The 20274-nt window shown below is 40.6% G+C and overlaps 1 protein-coding gene across 1 annotated transcript in view; it reads right to left on the reverse strand.

The window, feature by feature from the left end:
• ZNF804B (zinc finger protein 804B) overlaps window positions 1–20274 on the reverse strand; it is a 519540-nt gene that overhangs the window by 66390 nt on the left and 432876 nt on the right. Inside the window, exon 2 of the mRNA XM_075316837.1 lies at window positions 10105–10248. Within this exon, the coding sequence (XP_075172952.1) occupies window positions 10105–10248 (144 nt within the window). The remainder of the gene's footprint in view (window positions 1–10104; window positions 10249–20274) is intronic.

The following is a 20274-nucleotide window of genomic DNA, read 5'->3' on the forward strand; positions in this document are numbered from 1 at the left end:
GGCTCATTCCTCACCAGGATAACACGATCCAGCTGTCAAATGTGGAATCCGGTTCAGTGTGCAGGTCGGCACAGAAACAGTCAGTCTCAATAATGACCAAGAAGAAGAATACGACCGCACCAACTGTGATTTTTTCATCCGGTGAATCTTTATTCCATTTTTAAGGTGTGCGATGCAGGCGGGTGGAGGAGACCTAGATGCAGCCCCTCGCTGCGGACGACGGCCGTTTCGCCTCTGATTGGGTAGCGGCCATCGTCCGCAGCGAGGGGCTGCATCTAGGTCTCCTCCACCCGCCTGCATCGCACACCTTAAAAATGGAATAAAGATTCACCGGATGAAAAAATCACAGTTGGTGCGGTCGTATTCTTCTTCTTGGTCATTATTGTTCTGTGCGCTGTTCTGTGGGCGGTGCTGATGCTGCAAGTGGTGCTGTGCGCTGTTCTGTGGGTGGTGCTGATGTTGCAAGTGGTGCTGTGCGCTGTTCTGTGGGCGGTGCTGATGCTGCAAGTGGTGCTGGGCACTTTTCTGTGGGCGGTGCTGATGCTGCAAGTGGTGCTGTGCGCTGTTCTGTGGGCGGTGCTGATGCTGCAGGTGTGCTGGGCGCTGATCTGTGGGTGGTGCTGATGCTGCAAGTGGTGCTGTGTGCTGTTCTGTGGTTAGTACTGATGCTGCGAGTGGTGCTGTGTCCTCTTCTGTGGGCAGTGCTGATGCTGCGAGTGGTGCTGTGCCCTGTTCTGTGGGTGGTGCTGATGCTGCAAGTGGTGCTGTGTGCTTTTCTGTGGGCGGTGTTGATGCTGCAGGTGTGCTGTGCCCTGTTCTATGGGTAGTGCTGATGCTGCAAGTGGTGCTGTGTGCTTTTCTGTGGGTGGTGTTGATGCTGCAGGTGTTCTGTGCGCTGTTCTGTGGGCAGTGCTGATGCTGCGAGTGGTGCTGTGCTTTTTTCTGTGGGCGGTGCTGATGCTGCGAGTGGTGCTGTGCCCTTTTCTGTGGGCGGTGCTGATGCTGCGAGTAGTGCTGTGCCCTGTTCTGTGGGCGGTGCCTGATGCTGCGGGCGGTACTGATGTTGGGCTATGCTCACTGCAGGGGGGAGATAGAGGGGCCATCCTGAAAATGTCAGCAGCTTCAAATAATAGTGCCCGGAGTTGGTGCATGCGCTGATGGAGCTATCAGCTCAAGATCTCATCTACGCACGCGCCGCCTACAGTCCATTCATCTCCCAGCAGCAGACTTAAGAAAAATGGCACCCAGAAATAGTGCACGCACAGATGAGATTTCGGCTCATCATTGAGCCAATAGCTTAATCTGCGCATGCACTGATTTCGGACATCATTTTCTGGATGCTCCTGCCTCACAGCACCCGCAGCGAGCATCCAGGACACCCGCCACACTGCCCGCAGCATCGCCCTACTCCATCACCTCCCCTGCTTCCTGTGACCTCGCTCCACCACCGCTCCCTTTTTGTTTATCTCTTTTTCTCTCTAAATTTGGGGTGCGTCTTATAATCTGGTGTGTCTTATAAAATGAAAAATACGGTATATCACACAAAATCATTAGCAAATAACATTTCCTACACGTTGGCTTTCCATACCATTTTGTAAACATAAAAGTGCTCAAAAAGTTTGTTAAACCTTTAGGTGCTTCACAGAAACAAATGCAATGTGCAAGGAAAAAATGGTAGAGAAATGAAATATTCAGCTCACCCATATAAAGTCCTCCAGTCTGCGGTGGATGCACGTAGTCCCTCGGACAGGCAGGTCCGTGTTCCAGGATGGGTAGCAACGAAAAATGAGTGGAACTCAGCACCAAGGTGAATCAATAAAAATCTTCATGCTTTATTTGAATAAATTTAAAAATGGAAAAAGGTCACAGATCATCCAAAACCGCCATGCGGCTTGCCTTGCGGCTTGGCGCATGGCGGTTTTGGATGATCTGTGACCTTTTTCCATTTTTAAATTTATTCAAATAAAGCATGAAGATTTTTATTGATTCACCTTGGTGCTGAGTTCCACTCATTTTTCGTTGCAAGGAAAAAATGAACATTTTGAATTTTGCCACAAAATATGTTTTATTTTTTCCCCCAAATTTTTAATTTTTACAAGGGTAACAAGAGAAAATAGATGATACAGTATGCTGTTGTGCATTTTCTCCTGAGTACACTGATACTCCATATATGGCGGAAATCTACTGTTTGGGCGCATGACAGGGCTTCGAAGGGAAGTAGCGCCACTTGAATTTTAGAGCTCAAAATTGGCTTGAATAGATAGCAGGCACCATGTCACGTTTTCAGAACAGCTTATGTTTCTAAGCAGTTGAAATGCCTCACAACTCACCCCATATTGGAAAACTACACCCCTCAAGGAATGTATCTAGACGTGTGGTGAACACCTTTAACCCACAGGTGCTTCACAGAATTTTAGAACATTGAGCCACTAAAATGTTGATAACAGGAGAAAGTCAACCACATAATTTATTGTGCAATTTCTCCTGAGTACAGAGATACCTCATGAGTGGTGCAAATTTACTGTTTGGGTGCACAGCAGGGTCCGAAAGGGAAAGAGCGCTGTTTGAATCTTGCAATGCCATTTTGGCTGGAATAGATTGAAAATGCCATGTGTCACATTTGAAGAGCCTGTGACATGCCAAAACAGCAGAAAGTCCCATAAGTGAACTCACACTGGAAACTGCACCTCTCAAGAAACCACCTTGGGGGCGTAGTGAGCAATTATATTCCCCAAGTGATTCACAGAATTGTATAACATTGGGCTGTGAAAATAAAATAAAATACCATTGTTTTCCTCTAAATTGTTGCTTTGGCCCAAAGTTTAAATTTTTAAAACGGTAATAGGAGAGAGAATGGAGCATACAGTTTGTTACATAATTTCTCCTGAGTACCATCCCTTAGGTGAGTATTATAAAAGTGTTTTTTTACACTCCAGACCGTGCCCTAGGCTTTTATATACAGCATTCTGGAATGCTGTATATAAGAGCTCACTGGTAGTAGCCACAGCTTATAGTCACCAAATCTGGTGACAAGTTCCCTTTAATGCAGAGCTGGCAATGGTACAGCAGAATACTCAGCTACGTAGCAGAGCTGGGTTTGTAACAAGTCCAATGCAGAACTGGCCATGGATATATAAGAGATAGATTGTTTAGGAGGTTCATGGACAGCTGGCACAAAAAAGCAGTCGATAAAGATAGCATTGACAAAAACTACCTGAAAACTCAGGCAATGTGCTGCTACCTGATTCATCCTAAAATCCTGCTTGAAAAGGTCAGAGATGGCATGGAAAATCAAGTCACCGAGAAGCAGAGAGAATTGATGGAAGGAGGAATCAGTGGCCATATCTTATAGTTGCCAAATCTGGTGACAGGTTCCCTTTAATGAAAAGCTCACAATGGTATAGCAGAGTACTTAGCTTTGGAGCAGAGCTGAGTTTGTAACAAGTCCAATGCACAACTGGCCAGGGATATATAAGAGTTGCTTAGGAGGTTCATAGACAGCTGACACAGAAAAGCAGTCCATAAAGATAGCATGGACAAAAACTACCTGAAAACTCAGGCAATGTGCTGCTACCTGAGTCATCATAAAATCCTGCCTAAAAAGGTCAGAGATAGCATGAAAAATCAAGTCACAAAGAAGCAGAGAGAACTGATGGAAGGAGGAATCAGTGGCCGCAGCTTATAGTCGCCAAATCTGGTGACAGGTTCCCTTTAATGCGGACCTAGCAATACTACAGCAGAGTACTCAGCTATGTGGCAAAGCTGGGTTTGTAACAAGTCCAATGCAGAACTGGCCAGGGATATATAACAGTTGTTTAGGAGGTTCATAGACAGCTGGCACAGGAAAGCAGTCCATAAAGATAGCATTGACAAAAACTACCTGAAAACTCAGGCAATGTGCTGCTACCTGAGTCATCCTAAAAGCCTGCCCAAAAAAGTTAGAGATGGCATGGAAAATCAGGTCACTGAGAAGCAGAGAGAATTGATGGAAGGAGGAATCAGTCTCCAAGACTAAATACAGAAAAAGTGATCTGTGATGACTCAAAATAAGCACTGCTTTGGAGTAAGGTCTTGAAACATGACTCAGGTTATGCAAATATGAACCAGTTGTCTGTACCGTTAACAAGCAAATGATGCATCTGTGGCGGTATTGTGGGGCTGGACGGTCTGTGGAATACCCATGTGGATTTATTATACACCCAGACGTTCTGTTATTAGCGCCCAGTGACTGCGGAGAGGTGCGAAGGGACAATGAGCAATCTAGTGAAGTGATCTGTAAAATTCCCTCGCTTAAAAGAAGGTCAGTACAGCAGATGTATTTATTTTCCTTTACAAAGAACGTAATATTATATACTATAATTAACGCTGCTGAAGGCAGGTCTACATCAAACACCGCTCAAGGGTCAATAGAGGCTCAGACATTTAGCTTTTTTTTTTTTGCAATGTTCTCAATTACCATCTAATGCAACAATGCACAGCAACCTTTGGCGGAAATCAAATTATATGTTTTAATGCGCAAAAATTCTCAATTATAAAAATGATGTGTAGCTTATGATGAAATGCAATTATACAATTACACTAGTAATTACAAGCGGAGTAGAAATCAGACATAGAAATTTCTAAAGATGAATTTCACCTTATATTCTTTTATTAACCGCAGGTTTTTTTTTATTTTTTGCTGTTGTTAAACTTTACACCCTAGAGGCTAAAGATGAGCGGACCTCATCTCTATGGAAGTTCAGGTTCACCGGGATTGGACGAACTTTAGTTAAAAGTTTGGTTCGGAACCCAGACTTGACCCTGGACCTCGAACCCCATATAGTCAATGGCTGTAAATGGTTGTAGTAAGAGCTATGGAGCTGCAAAAGGAAGCCACGTGGGGTCAATTGTCCTGCAAACAAATGTAGATCGGGAATACATAAAAATAAAACTGACGTGGGGTCCCCTCTTTTAATAACCAGTGTGGATAAAGCAGAAAACTGTGCGCTGCAACCCTCAGCTGTCTGCTTTACTTTGGCTGATTATCAAAAATAAAGGAAACCCCAAGCCATTTTTTTTTATATATATATATTTTTAAAATATACAATTAAATAAAATGGTGCGTAGTCCCCCTTATTTTTGATAACAAGCCAAGATAAAGCACACAGCTGAGGGCTGGTGTTATCAGGCTGAGAAGGCCAATGTTTATTTGGGCCCTCCCAGCATAAAAATAGCAGCCAGGAGCCGCCCGAGAAGTGGCGCATCCATTAAATTCATCAATTCTGACACTTTGTCCAGCTCTTCCTGATTGCCAAGGTGCGGTGGCAATTGGAGTAATACTTTTTAGGTTCTTAAAGTTTCGACATACTCCAATTGGGGGATAAAGTCTCCAGCACACTCTCTCGTTCACCAATTTATTAATTAAAAGTAATTCCTCAAAGTTCTGACAAAATCCAATGGTATAATGTCCTACGACACCCATAAATTCCTACAGGCCTGCATTCTGAGAAAGTTGTTATAATGAGGTACCATAGGTCACTGCTGGTCAGTGGCGGTCACTGAATTTCTTACTCTAGTACCTACTAATGACCGCCAATGACCTACGGAGTCTTGTTTCTTGTTGGAACTTCAAAGAATTATTTTTAATTAATAAATTGGTCAATGAGGGAGTGTGGAGAAGTTTTTATTGAGAAAAACTATTTTTTTTCCAGTGTGTGCGTGTAGTTTTTTTTTTAATGCTACATTTTCTGGCAGAGTTAGTAAAGAGGGTGTCTGATAGATGCCTCTCCATTACTAACCTCTGTATTTTATGCCAGCTGTGAAATCACAGCTGACATCAACCCCAAAAGTATTACCTCAATTGACCCCACACCAGGGTAATCAGGAAGAGCCGGGCAAGGCACCAATGTTGGCACATCTAATACATTTGCCGATTCTGGGATGGCTACGGGCTGCTATTTTTAAGTTGGGAAAGTCCAAATAACTAAAGACCTTCCCAGCCTTATAATGCCAGCTGCCAGCTGTCTGATTTACCTTGACTGGTTATCAAAAATGGGGGGACCGCATGCCATTTTTTAAAATTATTTAAATAGTTTAAAAAATGGCGTGGTTTTTCCACTATTTTTGATAACCATCAGACAACTGGGGGTTGCAGCACTCAGCTGCCTGCTTTACTTATGCTTGTTATCAAAAATAGGAGGGCGCGTACATTTATTTTTTTATTTTAAAAAAGTCCATGTTCGAGTTCGAGCTCTGGACACCCGGTGTCCGGTACAAATCCCAAGCCTTGCAGTTGGGGTTTGCTCATCCCTAGGGCTGAGGGCTGAAGTTCAATGGCAGCGAAGGTCTTGACTCATGTCCTGATAAACCTAGTGGAAAGGATCTCTGTCCAGAGTGACTGTAGAAATCACAAAGGTATATGATGCCAAGAGCCATGACACACAATGGAACCATAAATCAGCTGTGTATATAGTATATCACGCTCCACAAGGGGAAACGTCCTCTTAGACCCCCAGTCAGAGGTCTATCATTACGCTAAATCAGATCAATTGCTTTGCACTGAGGAGGGGTAACACCTCGAAACACATGTCTACAAATTAATTTTCTGGTTTGGCTTCTTATCCTAAAGGGGGCTTTACACGCTGCAACATCGCTAGCGTTTGCTTGCGATGTTGAGCGTGATAGTACCCGCCCCCATCGTTCGTGCGACATATGGTGCTCACTGCCGTAACGAACATTATCGATACGGCAGCGTCACATGCACATACCTTGTCAGCGACGTCGCTGTGACCGCCGAACAATCCCTCCCTCAAGGGGGAGGTGCATTCGGCGTCATAGCCACGTCACTGCGGCGTCACTAAGCGGCCGGCCAATAGAAGCGGAGGGGCGGTGATGAGCTGGACGTAACATCCCGCCCACCTCCTTCCTTCTGCATTGCCGGCGGGACGCCGGTAAGGAGATGTTTGTCGTTCCTGCGGTGTCACACATAGCGATGTGTGCAGCCGCAGGAACGACGAACAACATCGTACCTGCAGCAGCAACGATATTAAGGAAAGGAGCGACGTGTCAACGATCACCGTTTTTGGACGATTTCGCGATTGTTGATCGTCGCTCCTTAATGTCACTTGCTGCGATGTCGCTACCAGCGCCGAATGTGCGTCACTAACGATGTGACCCCGACGATATATCGGTAGCGATGTCGTAGCATATAAAGCACCCTTTTGTCTACCCCAAAAAGCACTAGAGAAGTCACAAGAAGGACACACAGGGGGAAAAGCATGATGACTAGGGTAGAAGTTCAGCAACATTTCAGCAATTATACCACAGAGGAGTACAAGCCTCCTGCTTGCTTGACCTGAATAATATCACCAGCACCAGTCCAGGGAAGATGGGAGTATTTAAGCACAAGGGGCATATTGATAATCATCAGCTGGATGGAAGGAGAGCTATGCTGGGTCCTAAAGGGGAAGAGATGAAAATCCAGCAGGAATGCTACCTAGTACAATGAATACTGACAGCAGGAACAATAGAAAGTCAGGGAGCATTTTACACAGCCAAACACTGTGACCTTCTATGGCCAGAAACCACATGACTGTCTATCTCTCGTGACACCCCCATGACAGCTATCTGCATTGGAAGTCTAATACAAATTCAAGTTTGTGAGGTGAGCACTTTGTAAAATTCAACTTTTTGGAAAAAAAAATGGCATTGGACAATCAAGTTGTCAAGTACTGATGATATGAATGAGAAAGAAGCATTGCACATTGCACGTGTTGACATCCTGCTTACTTAGTTGTTTGTATGGGAAATCGCCAATATACCTAAGAACAATATTTGACAATGGACGGGCGAAAGGTAAAGTGGAAGGTTAGGCAGCGAATGACTAGGGTGAAGGCATGTTCGTATATTTACTAATATTGTTGAACCTTCTGAGCAGTGTGGGATTCACCCTACTTATTCCCCCTGTTCCCCCTGTAATACTAAATAAGCCTTTACTCACCTCCGGTGCAGTCGCGGTTCCAGTGGTTTCTGAATCCGCGTTCCCGGGGCCCATGTGACATTGTTATGACACACGAACCCTGCACCCAATCAGTGCCGGGAGTCTGTCTCCCTGCATTTGGACACTTGAGCAGGATATTAGCGCTGCGCTGACTTCCTGCTCAACCGTCCGAAGGCGGGGAGATGGCGGGGCCCTCGTGTTATAACAATGTCATGTGAGCCTCAGGAACGTGGCTTAAGTCACCGCTGGAACCTTGCCCGCACCAGAGGTGAGTATAAGCTTATTTCATATTTTGGGGGTGAACAAGGGGAATGAGGAGGGGTTGTCCAAATAGTGGACAACCCCTTTAAATGTTCCAATTTTAGTAACTTATGAACATTTTATAGAATGCCTTACGATTGGTGTCTAACTACTCTGGATACTGAATTGCCCCTTCTTTTCCATATGGGGTTTGAACAAAATCATATTTTTTAATTTTTTTATTTCCTGGCACTTTGAAACTTTTTGATAGGCATTCTGACTCATGGATACGTAGGATGTGATGGTGCCTGAACTGGCCGTTATCTTCCTGGGATATTTCTGTTTACTGTACTCACATTCATATCGGTTCCTCAGATAGTTTAACTCAACCACAATCTCATTGTAAGAAGACTCCAGGAAAAGATGAATGTTTAACTGAAATCTTATATAGATGACAAAAGTAGCAGGTAAAAAGAGTGATTTTCTCCAGAGAGTATACAGCATGTTACATAAGATGGCTGATACTAAACACTACATGAAGAAGAAGGGCGGGGAATGCTGACATCACAGAGCTACAGGGAGGAGGAAGGGACAAAATACAAGGAAAGTCAAAGCTTCTGCCTAGAAACAGAAATGGAAACATTGAATAATTCCCAAGTCGTGGGACATGACAATAGAGGACCATAAGTTCCCATGGCTCTGTGCCTTTCTCTAGTGTTGATTCTTCGCTGTGTCTATTTTTATATATTGTAACTTGGCTGCAGTCTCATTGTAAGAAGACTCCAGGAAAAGATGAATGTTTAACTGAAATCTTGTATTGATTACAAAAGGAGCAGGTAAACAGTGATTTTCTCCAGAGAACAAGTAGCATGTTACATAAGATGGCTGATACCAAACACTACATGAAGAAGAAGGGTAGGGAATGCTGATATCACAGAGCTACAGGGAGGAGGAAGGGACAAAATACAAGGAAAGTCAAAGCTTCTGCTATTAGAGGACCATAAGTTCCCATGGCTCTGGGCCTTTATTTGTGCGGCGTTGATTCTTTATTGTGTCTATGTTTATACATTGTAACTTGGCTGCAGTCTCATTGTAAGAAGACTCCAGGAAAAGATGAATGTTTAATAGAAAGCTTGTATTAATGATAAAAGTAGCAGGTAAAAAGAGTGATTTTCTCCAGAGAACAAGTAGCATGTTACATAAGATGGCTGATACCAAACACTACATGAAGAAGAAGGGCGAGGAATGCTGATATCACAGAGCTACAGGGAGGAGGAAGGGACAAAATACAAGGAAAGTCAAAGCTTCTACCTAGGAACAGAAACACAATACATGGAGAAGAAGGGTGGGGAATGCTGACATCACAGGAGCTACAGGGAGGACGAGGGACAAAATACATGAAAAGTCAAAGCTTCTACCTAGGAACAGAAATATAATACACAGTAATGGAAACATTGATTAATTCCCAAGTCGTGGGACATGACAATAGAGGACCATAAGTTCCCATGGCTCTGTGCCTTTATTTGTGTCTATTTTTACATATATTGTGTGTATTCTATGGATTTCCAATAAACTATATTATTACTTTTTGTTTATTTTGACTGTAGGATGGGATTATTGTATATTATTATTTCCTTGCTCGGCACAGCCGTCTCCTATTACATTAGGCTTCCCTGTGTAAAGGGGATGATATATTGTGCGGCTGGCGGGTCGGTAATGATGATGCTATGGCGTAATCTATGAGATGATTCATTAATATCCAAAAAAAAAGGCCTTAATTCCAGCTGTGCTGCTTTGACCCTTCCCCAGCAGTAGATCTAAGTGATGTTTTTGGACAGTGATATTAATGGGTCATTGGTAAACATGAATTTCCAGGGCAGGCTTACCTGTTTGTGAGCATGGTCATAAGAATTAATATGGTTGTCAAACTCCTGGTGCTTGTGGTATTGCTTGTCACATAATTCACAATAGAAATTAGCCTTCAAATCCTCTAGAGCGTTCGCTATGCTTTTTCCCTTTTCCGCATAGCCCTGTAAGGAGACAAAAAAAAAAAAGAGAATAATGTTGAATTTTTTTTTTCAGAAATATAACACTGTGGTTACAGAATGCTGAATATTTCACAATGCAAAAAAAAGTGTTTTATACAAGAAAGAACATTTCTGATTCTTTTCTTTTTCTTACTTTTTCCCCTTCCAAAGGCACCATGATTTTTATTAAAGAATTCATAATACTATATACAAAGCCTGTAAAATGGCCAAGTCTTAATTGTGTTCTTTACTATTCCAGGCTACAACTAACAATGATATGCGCTTGTGCTACTCCTGGACGGTGGGGACGTGGCGCAGGTGCAATCGTCAATGCAAGTCTATTCATCCCTGAAAAAAACTGGAACACACTTGGATCACAGAGTGTTTGAAAGAAGAAGGTGGATTTTTTTTTGTCATTTTCTTCTCCAAAAAGTGATGACACTCAGACCATACTCTGATCAAAATAATCAGTTAATTTGTCATGTACATGATTGAGTCCTTATACATTAATGCAATGTTAGAAAAGTTGGACCAATTAATTAGGAAAGGATTCTTTACAGTTGGAGCACTCAGACTGCGGAAAAGCCAAACGCAAGAGGTAGTAATGTCATATATAGCAGTATTAATAAAGGGCTTACAATAAATGAATCAAGTGATAGAGAATATGAACTAGTGGAGAAAGTGGAAACTTGAAGGCAGCTAATTAGGAAAGGGTTCTTTACAGTTAGAGCAGTCAGAAAGTGGAATGCCCAACTGCAAGATAGTAATGGCATATATTGCCATTGTATGTAAAGCTCTGTGGAATTAACAGCGCTATATAAAATAATAAATATAATTATTATTATCATTATTATTATTATTATTATTATTATTATATCATAATTTACAAATGGCTCACAACAAATGGAAATGTGGTTATAAATACTCTAGTCATAGAGAATGTATACTAGTTGAGAAAGGTTGAACTTGAAAGCAGCTAATTAGTAATTAGGACAGGATTATTTACAGTTCAAGCAGTCAGACTGTAGAATGTCCAACTGCAACATAGTAATGGCATATATTATATCTGAATTTACAAATGGCTCACAACAAATGGAAATGTTGTTATAAATAATATAGTAATAGAGAATGTGTACTAGTAGAGAAAGGTTGAACTTGAAAGAAGCTAATTAGGAAAGGATTCTTTATAGTTAGAGCAGTCAGACTATGGAATGCCCAATCACAAGATAGTAATGGCATATATCATATCAGAATTTACAAATGGCTCACAACAAATGGAAATGGGGTTATAAATAATTTAGTGATAGAGAATGCATATTATTTGAGCAAAATTGAACTTGAAAGCAGCTAATTAGTAATTTAGAAAGGATTATTTACAGTTAGAGCAGTCAAACTGTGGAATGCCCATCCACAAGATAGTAATGGCATACATTATATCCGAATTTACAAATGGCTCACAACAAATGGAAATGTGGTTATAAAAATCTAGTGATAGAGAATGTGTACTAGTGGAGGAAGGTTGAACTTGAAACTAGCTAATTAGGAAAGGATTATTTACAGTTAGAGCAGTCAGAATGTGGAATGCCTGATCCCAAGAGGTAGCAATGGTATACTAGTCGAAAAACGTTGAACTTGAAGGCAACTAGAAATGCTGAACTTGATTGCAGCCAAGTAGGAAAGGGTTATTACAGTTACAGCAGTCAGACTGCGGAATACCCAAACGCAAGAGGCAGTAATGTCATATATAGCAGTATTAATAAAGGGCTTACAATAAATGAATCAAGTGATAGAGAATAGGAACTAGTGGAGAAAGTGGAAACTTGAAGGCAGCTAATTAGGAAAGGATTATGTCAGAATGTGGAATGCCCGATCCCAAGAGGTAGCAATGGTATACTAGTGGAAAAACGTTGAACTTGAAGATAGCTAGAAATGTTGAAGGCAGCTGAGTAGGAAAGGGTTCTTTACAGTTATTTTGTCAGATATTATATCATAATTAATAAAGGGCTCACAACAAATAAATCAAGTGATATGTACTAGAGGAGAAAGGTGGAACTTGAAGGCACCTAATTAGGAAAATAATTCTTTACAATTAGAGCAGTCAGACTGTGAAGTACCCAAATGCAAGATAGCAATGGCAAATACTATATCAGAATTTATAAAGGGCTCATAACAATCAACCTAATTAGGAAATTATTCTTTACAGTTAGAGCAGTCAGACTGTGAAGTGCCCAAATGCAAAATAGTAATGGCAGATACTATATCAGAATTTATAAAGGGCTCAGAAGAAATGGGAATGCAGTTATAACTAACTTAGTGATGTAGAATGTATACTAGTGGTGAAAGGGGGAATTTGAAAGTAGCTAATGGGGAAAGGGTTCTTTACAGTTACAGCAGTCAGACTGTGGAATGCCCAACCACATGAGATAGTAATGGCAGATACTATATCAGAATTTATAAAGAGCTCAGAAGAAATAGCAATGGAGTTAGAAATAATTTAGTGATAGAAGTTATACTGGTGGAGAAACATGGAACTTGAAGGTAAATTAATTGGAAAGGGTTCTTTACAGTTAGAGCAGTCAGACTGAGGAATGCCCAATCGCAAGATAGTAATGGAAGATACTACTACCATAAATCAGATTTTGTGGTTATAAATAATGTAGTGATAGAGAATGTTACTAGTGTAGAAAAGTTGAACTTGAAGGTAGCTACTTAGGAAAGGATTCTTTACAGTTGGAGCAGTCAGACTGAGGAATGCCCAACCGCAAGATAGTAATGGCAGATACTACCGTAAATCAGGATTTGTGGTTATAAACAACGTAGTGATAGAGAATAGATACTAGTGGAGAAAAGTTAAACTTGAAGGTAGCTACTAAGGAAAGGATTCTTTACAGTTGGAGCAGTATATCACAAATTATAAAGGGCTCAGAAATAATGGCAATGTGGTTATAAATAATTTAGTGATAGAGAATGTTACTAGTGGAGAAAGGTTGAACTTGAAGATAGCTACTTAGGAAGGGATTCTTTACAGTTGGAGCAGTATATCACAAATTATAAAGGGCTCAGAAATAATGGCAATGTGGTTATAAATAATTTAGTGATAGAGAATGTTACTAGTGGAGAAAGGTTGAACTTGAAGATAGCTACTTAGGAAGGGATTCTTTACAGTTGGAGCAGTATATCACAATTTCTAAAGGGCTCAGAAGTAATGGCAATGTGGTTATAAATATACATATACATAGTGGAGAAATGTTGAACTTGATGGATCTGTATCTTTTTTCAACCCATATAACTATGTCCATAGTCTCAGAGGTCCCTAATGATGATATGATGGTAGTTATGCCTTATGCATCTAAAGGGGCTCTGTTCCTCTACTTTGTGACTCACAAACTATTCCGCCGACACATTCAGCTCTGCTACATTTTTCCAGATTTATTTCTTTCAAGCACAAGCCATCATTTTAGAAATAATCTATATTGAGATATAAAACCCGACTCTTCCCGCGCCGTCCGCGCTGCGCTTGTAGAAATCACAGCTCTTGTTTTGCTCCTTCCATCTGGTTTCTGACAGCCGTGGATGATGGGCATCGATCGCCCATGAAAGTAGTCTGTGGACAGACTGTGGTCAGCTAATAGGATAGGAAAACCTGTAAGAGCCTTCCCTGGGAACGCGGTGTATGAAATATATATGAGCACGTACAGATGGAGATTAGAGGTCCGGCACCAATTACATAAACAGGCCAAGGTGAGGGCGGCAAACTTCAGGGTTCTCATAGATTCTTTCTGTTACCAACTTATTATAGATCTTTTTTTTTTTCCTACTTTTGCTTCCTGTCATTTATCTCCTCTCCATTAGTTACACGACACAGACTGCAGCTACCTATGCAACCATTTATTATTGAATTAAAGGGAATCTCTCAGTACGGTGAACCCTCCTAATCCATCTATTTGGGCATATAGGTCATGGGAAGCTGAATAAAATGACACCTTAATATCTGAGATCCGATGTTTTATTCTTGAGAAATTTAAGTTTTTCTTAATATGCAAATGAGCTGTTAAGATCTATGGGCCGAACATAGATCTCCCTGAGACTCCGCCTCCAGAGCTTATTATAAATGAAAGGGAGCGTTACCAATGTGAGACATGTAATGACTGACAGTCTGCTCTCTTGATTTACATGTCTCACACTGGTAACGTTATTTATCTTTTAGGTGGAAGGCCTTAGTCTATTATGGTCTAAGACTGATGGTCCCCATAAAAAAAGTTGGAGATGTTTAATCTGCTCCAATTTGGGGGCCAAACTAGCACATGAAGTAAAAGGGTCACAAATATTACAGACAATAAAGTGACCACCTCTGACTATAAGTTCTATTAGCTGTGATAGAAAGGGTGCTTAATCCAACATTTAAAGGGGTTTTCCACTTTTGAAAACATTTGTAATTTTTTTTCTTAAATATAGGTTTTTGTAGCTAAAAATCATTTTTGCAATTAGGACTCATTCGAAATTTTGCTCCGTTTTGCTTTTACAGGCTCTTGCTTCCTTGCACATACAACTTTAATGTCATCAGTGGCCATAAATCAACTGAGAGGTACTCAGAAAAAGACATAACAGAGTTATTAACTTTCAGATTGGACCGTTAGAACAAGCTTACTGAGGGGTTCTCAGTTAACTCATTCTGCAGCAAGCAATAGACAGCGCAACACATAGGGTGCAAAAGACAAAATATTTAATGAAACCTTATTGCAAAAATAATTTCTAGCCCTAAAAACATTCATATAAGTAAAAAACAAAACGTGGTAGTGGACAAACCCTTTAAAGGGAATCTGCCACTTGATTTTAGGCACTAATCTGAGAGCAGCATAATATAGGAAAAGAAACTCTGATTCCAGTGATGTGTCACTTGCTGGGCTGCTAGCTGTAGTTATGATAAAATCCCTGATTAATCAGCAGGAGACTATCAGTAGAAGACTAGTAATCCTGCTGCCAGGTAGTCCTTCATGTTCATGAGCTTTGTATAACCCAGCCCACACCCCAGATTTTTGTGTACACTGTATATTGGCAGAAATCAACCAATCCTAGAGCTCCACATTCAAAATAACTGCTAGATCTGCAGGAGAGAAAACAGTGAGTTTATCAAAACGACAGCAAACAGCTCAGTAAGTGACACATCGCTGGCATCAGGGTCTCTGTCTCTACATTATGCTGCTCTCTAGATAGGGGAGCAAAAACTGGTGATAGATTCCCTTTAAATTAATAGTGGCATATAATTATGCCGCTGCTGTAAATAAAATTGTTGATTGCAGGGGGTAAGAGAAGCTGGATCTGAGAAAATTATTTCTCTAGTTAAAAAAATGCATTTGTTTCCTTTAATACATTGCTTTTTTTGCTACTTTATTCTGCAGTTATGAAGATTCTTACAAAAAGTAGGTTTTGGTGTGTTTTTTTGTTGCTTTTTTTGTTGCACTTTTGCTGTTTTTGTTGTTTCTTTGTTGCACTTTTGCTACGTTTTTACTTTTTTTTATGCACTTCTGCTGTGTTTTTGTTACTTTTTTGTTGCACTTTTGCTGTTTTTGTAGCTTTTTTGTTGCACTTTTGCTACATTTTTACTTTTTTTTATGCACTTCTGCTGTGTTTTTGTTACTTTTTTGTTGCACTTTTGCTGTTTTTGATACACTTCTGCTGTTTTTGTTACTTTTTTTGTTGCACTTTTGCTGTTTTTGTTGCACTTTTGCTGTGTTTTTGTTGCTTTTTTTGCTGCACTTTTGTTGTTTTTTTTCGCTGTGGTATGGTACTAGTGATTATATGTGTCATTTGTCTATAGTACATGTTAGTTATATTGAGCAAAAACACATTTTTGCACTCTTCAGTGATTTTTATGGTGAAAAAAATGCTAAAAAAAAGCTCAAAGAATTGACATGCTGCAGTTTTCAAAAACGTAGGGCAAAAAAAAAAAAAAATCAATCGTGTGTATGAGGTTTCTGGACTCTCATAGTTTTGCTGATACTGTAAAAAGGAGCTTTTAAAGAGGACCAACCACCAGGATTTTCCTATATAAACGAAAGCCAGTACTATATCGGCGCTATCATGTTGATTCTATACATACCTTTAGTTGTGAGATCGGATGTATACTTTCTGAAATACAGGCAAGTAAAATTTGTGAAATGCACGGTTATTTGATTGATAGGAGCTACAGAATATCTAATAGGTGGGTCGGGTTTTGCTAATTATTCCTGCCTGTCTGCTGTCTGTCTCTGTTATTGCAAAGGGAGGATGGACAGGGGGAGGAAGGAGGGAGGAAGGACAGACAGCAGAAAGGGCCAGGAATAACTAGCAAAACCCAACTCACTTATTAGATGTTTTGTTGCACCTATCAATCAAATAACAGTGCATTTCACACACTTTACTTGCCTGTATTTCAGAAAGTATACATCCGATCTCACAACTGAAGGTATGTATATAATCAGCATGATAGTGCCAGTATAGCACTGGCTTTAGTTTATATAGGAAAATCCTGGTGGTTGGTCCTCTTTAAGCACCTGAGCCTACACCAAACTTTACTTGGCTATATTTCAGAAAGTATACTGATCTTACAACTAAAGGTATGTATAGAATCAGCATGATAGCACCAGTATAGCACTGGCTTTAGTTTATATAGGAAAATCCTGGTGGTTGGTCCTCTTTAAGCACCTGAGCCTACACCAAACTTTACTTGCCTGTATTTCAGAAAGTATACATCCGATCTCACAAATGGAAGTATGTATAGAATCAGCATGATAGCGCCAGTATAGCACTGGCTTTAGTTTATATAGGAATATCCTGGTGGCTGTTCCTCTTTAAGCACCTGAGCCTACACCAAACTTTACTTGCCTGTATTTCAGAAAGTATACATCTGATCTCACGCATGAAGGTATGTATAGAATCGGCATGCTAGTGCCAGTATAGGACTGGATTTAGTTTATATATGAAAATCCTGGTGGTTGGTCCTCTTTAAGCACCTGAGCCTACACCAAACTTTACTTGCCTGTATTTCAGAACGTATACATCTGATATCACAACTGATGGTCTGTATAGAATCAGCATGATAGCGCCGGTATAGCACTGGCTTTAGTTTATATAGGAAAATCCTGTTGGTGGGTCCTCTTTAAGCACCTGAGCCTACACCAAACTTTACTTGCCTGTATTTCAGAAAGTATACATCTGATCTCACAACCAAAGGTATGTATAGAATCAGCATAGCACTGGCTTTAGTTTATATAGGAAAATCCTGGTGGTTGGTTCTCTTTAATTTGCATAAAAAAATGCAGCAAAAAATGCAACATGTGAACATTGCCTTACAGGGGATCCTTTAAACAAAAACTCGTCGTTAAGGTTTGTTACAATGTAGCACTGACATTTGCTCCCGTTTTTGCTCTGCAGCTTTAATGATTCTATATCCGTACGAAGCCACATAAATGGCTCGGAGATTATTTTTACTCCTTACATCTCCGTAGGAAAAATATACTGTGGGAGAATATATACCCACAGTAGGAGAGCTGCATATGTTAATCTCAAACCGCGGATTGCTTTTTAAGCATACTGAACATATGCTGCAAATGGAAACATATTAGCGATGCTTTTTCCCATAGGGCTTTTCGCCTTTTAGACGTTTCCGAAGTCAGAAATTATCGGGGAAAGGAATTATTTGATTAATACATTAACACCCGATCTGATAGTATGCTCCTTATTGCCGCCATTAGGAAACTGATGTGGTGTAAATTCTGCCATAATGGTCTGTATCTGACGAGATGCTGGGTACATAATAATTATGCATAATTATACAGCACATTAATTTTTAGAGGCGGCACATTGTTTCTATTTTGTATTTATCGCCCTTTGATGTTTACAAAGAAATAATGTTCATTATGATACTCGACGATGTATTAAGTCGGAGAGATTGCATCTCGGTAAAAAGTAATATGTGATAAATAATTAATACTATAAAATTTAATGGCTTCCTAATCCGGCCTGTAGTCGGTGATTGTGTCTGGTCCAACCTATAGCCCCGTTCACACCTCCATGATTCCGGTACATGTGATGTCCGTTTTTACAATTGATCACATGCACACTCATTAGTCTATGGAGATAGTCACACCTCTGTATTTTCACGCAGACCGTGAGTCCGTGTGATCCATCAGCACGGATGAAAAGGGCCCATAGAAGTCTATGGGTCCGTGAAAAACACGTACGGCACACGGATGTCACAACTTTTCAGCCCTTGCAAAGTAACTGTCCTCCTATTGAAGCCCCTAGATTCCCTTTTTATTGCAGCCATAAAGTATGATGCCTACAAAAGTTCCCCCCAAACACTGTATGTACCCCCACAATGAATTCCTCCACACCACTGTATGATGGCCCCCTCAACTACCCCAGCAAATCATGTCATCCCAACACAGTATAATCCCCAACTGTGACCCCCACACAGCCCTCCATGCAGTATAATTGACCTATAGACTAACGACCCCTACTATTCCTTCAAATAGTATTTTGACCCCTACACAGCCCTCCATGCAGTAAAATGGGCCTACATGCAGTATAATGCCCCTTCTATTCCTCCAAACAGTATAATTGTCCTCAAATAGTCCTCCATAAAGTATAAAGGCTCCATCATATTCCTTTAGATATTATAATGGCCCCTACATAGCCTTCCAAATAGTATAATGACCCTGTCATAGCCTCCATATGGTGTAATGGGCCCCCAGGCCCCCCATTGGCTTCCATATAGTATAATGCACCTCTCGTAGTCCTCCATATAGTATGATGGGTCTCACATAGTTCTTCATATAGTATAATGCACTTCCTATTGTCCTCCATATAACATAAGGTATTCTCCATAATTCTCCATATAATATAATCCACCCTCCATAGTCCTCCATGTAGAATAATGCACCCCCCATACTCCTCCATATTGTATAATGTATCCCATAGTCCTCCAGATTTTATAATACATCCTCATAGTCCTCCATATATTATAATGCATCCCCATAGTCCTCCATACAGAATAATGCCCACCCCATAGTCCTCCGTATAGTATAAGGAACACCTCACAGTCCTCCATACAGTATATTGCACCTCTAATAGTCTTCCATACATTATAATGCACAGCCCCTAGTCTTCCATATATTATAATGCACTCTCCATAGTTCTCTATATAATATAATGCACCCCCATAGTCCTCCATATAGTATAATACACCGATTAGTCCTCCATATAATATAATGCACCCTCAATAGTCCTCCATATATAATGTAATCCTCTTGTATATATATAATGCACCACCATATATCATTTTATTTATTTATTTTTTTTAAGACGTCTGTGTCCGTGTTCAGAGTTCGGGTGCTGTTCGTAAGGTAATAAAGTTTGTTCAAATCAACAAGCTTTATTACATGCAGACGATACCTGAATGCTGCTATGAACAATAAAGAAATAAAATGACATGGGCTCCTGCTTATTTTTGAAAATTAGCACAGGTAAAACAGACAGCAGGGGGCTGGTATTATCAGACTGGGAAAGTCCATGGTTGTTTGGTCCTTTCCCAACCTAGAAATAGCAGCTTTAAGTCATCCCAGAAGTGGTGTATCCATTAGATGCGCCAATTTTGGTGCTTTGCCCGGCTCTTCCCGATTGCCCTGGTCCAGTGGTATTGGGGTAATACCTTTAGGGTTGATGTCAGCTGTGAATTGAAAGCTGGCATCAAGCCCAGGGGTTAGTATGGAGAGGCGTCTATCAGACACTCCCATTACTAACACGGCAAGTCTAGAGTTAAAAAAACATACATTCACTGATATGGTTCACTAACACCATGAGTGCTATTCGATTTTTTTATTCCACATATTCACACAATGGAGAAAATTGAGAAATTATGATTCTCTCATCCCAGAGAATTGGATCAAACTAAGCTGACACTCCAATCAAACTCGAATCAGAGTTTGAGATGAGTGTAATGAAAGGGGTTTATTCGTTTATTTTTATTTTACTCGCTTATATAGCGCT

Source organism: Anomaloglossus baeobatrachus, chromosome 6, assembly GCF_048569485.1.
Source record: "Anomaloglossus baeobatrachus isolate aAnoBae1 chromosome 6, aAnoBae1.hap1, whole genome shotgun sequence".
Lineage (NCBI taxonomy): Eukaryota > Metazoa > Chordata > Amphibia > Anura > Aromobatidae > Anomaloglossus > Anomaloglossus baeobatrachus.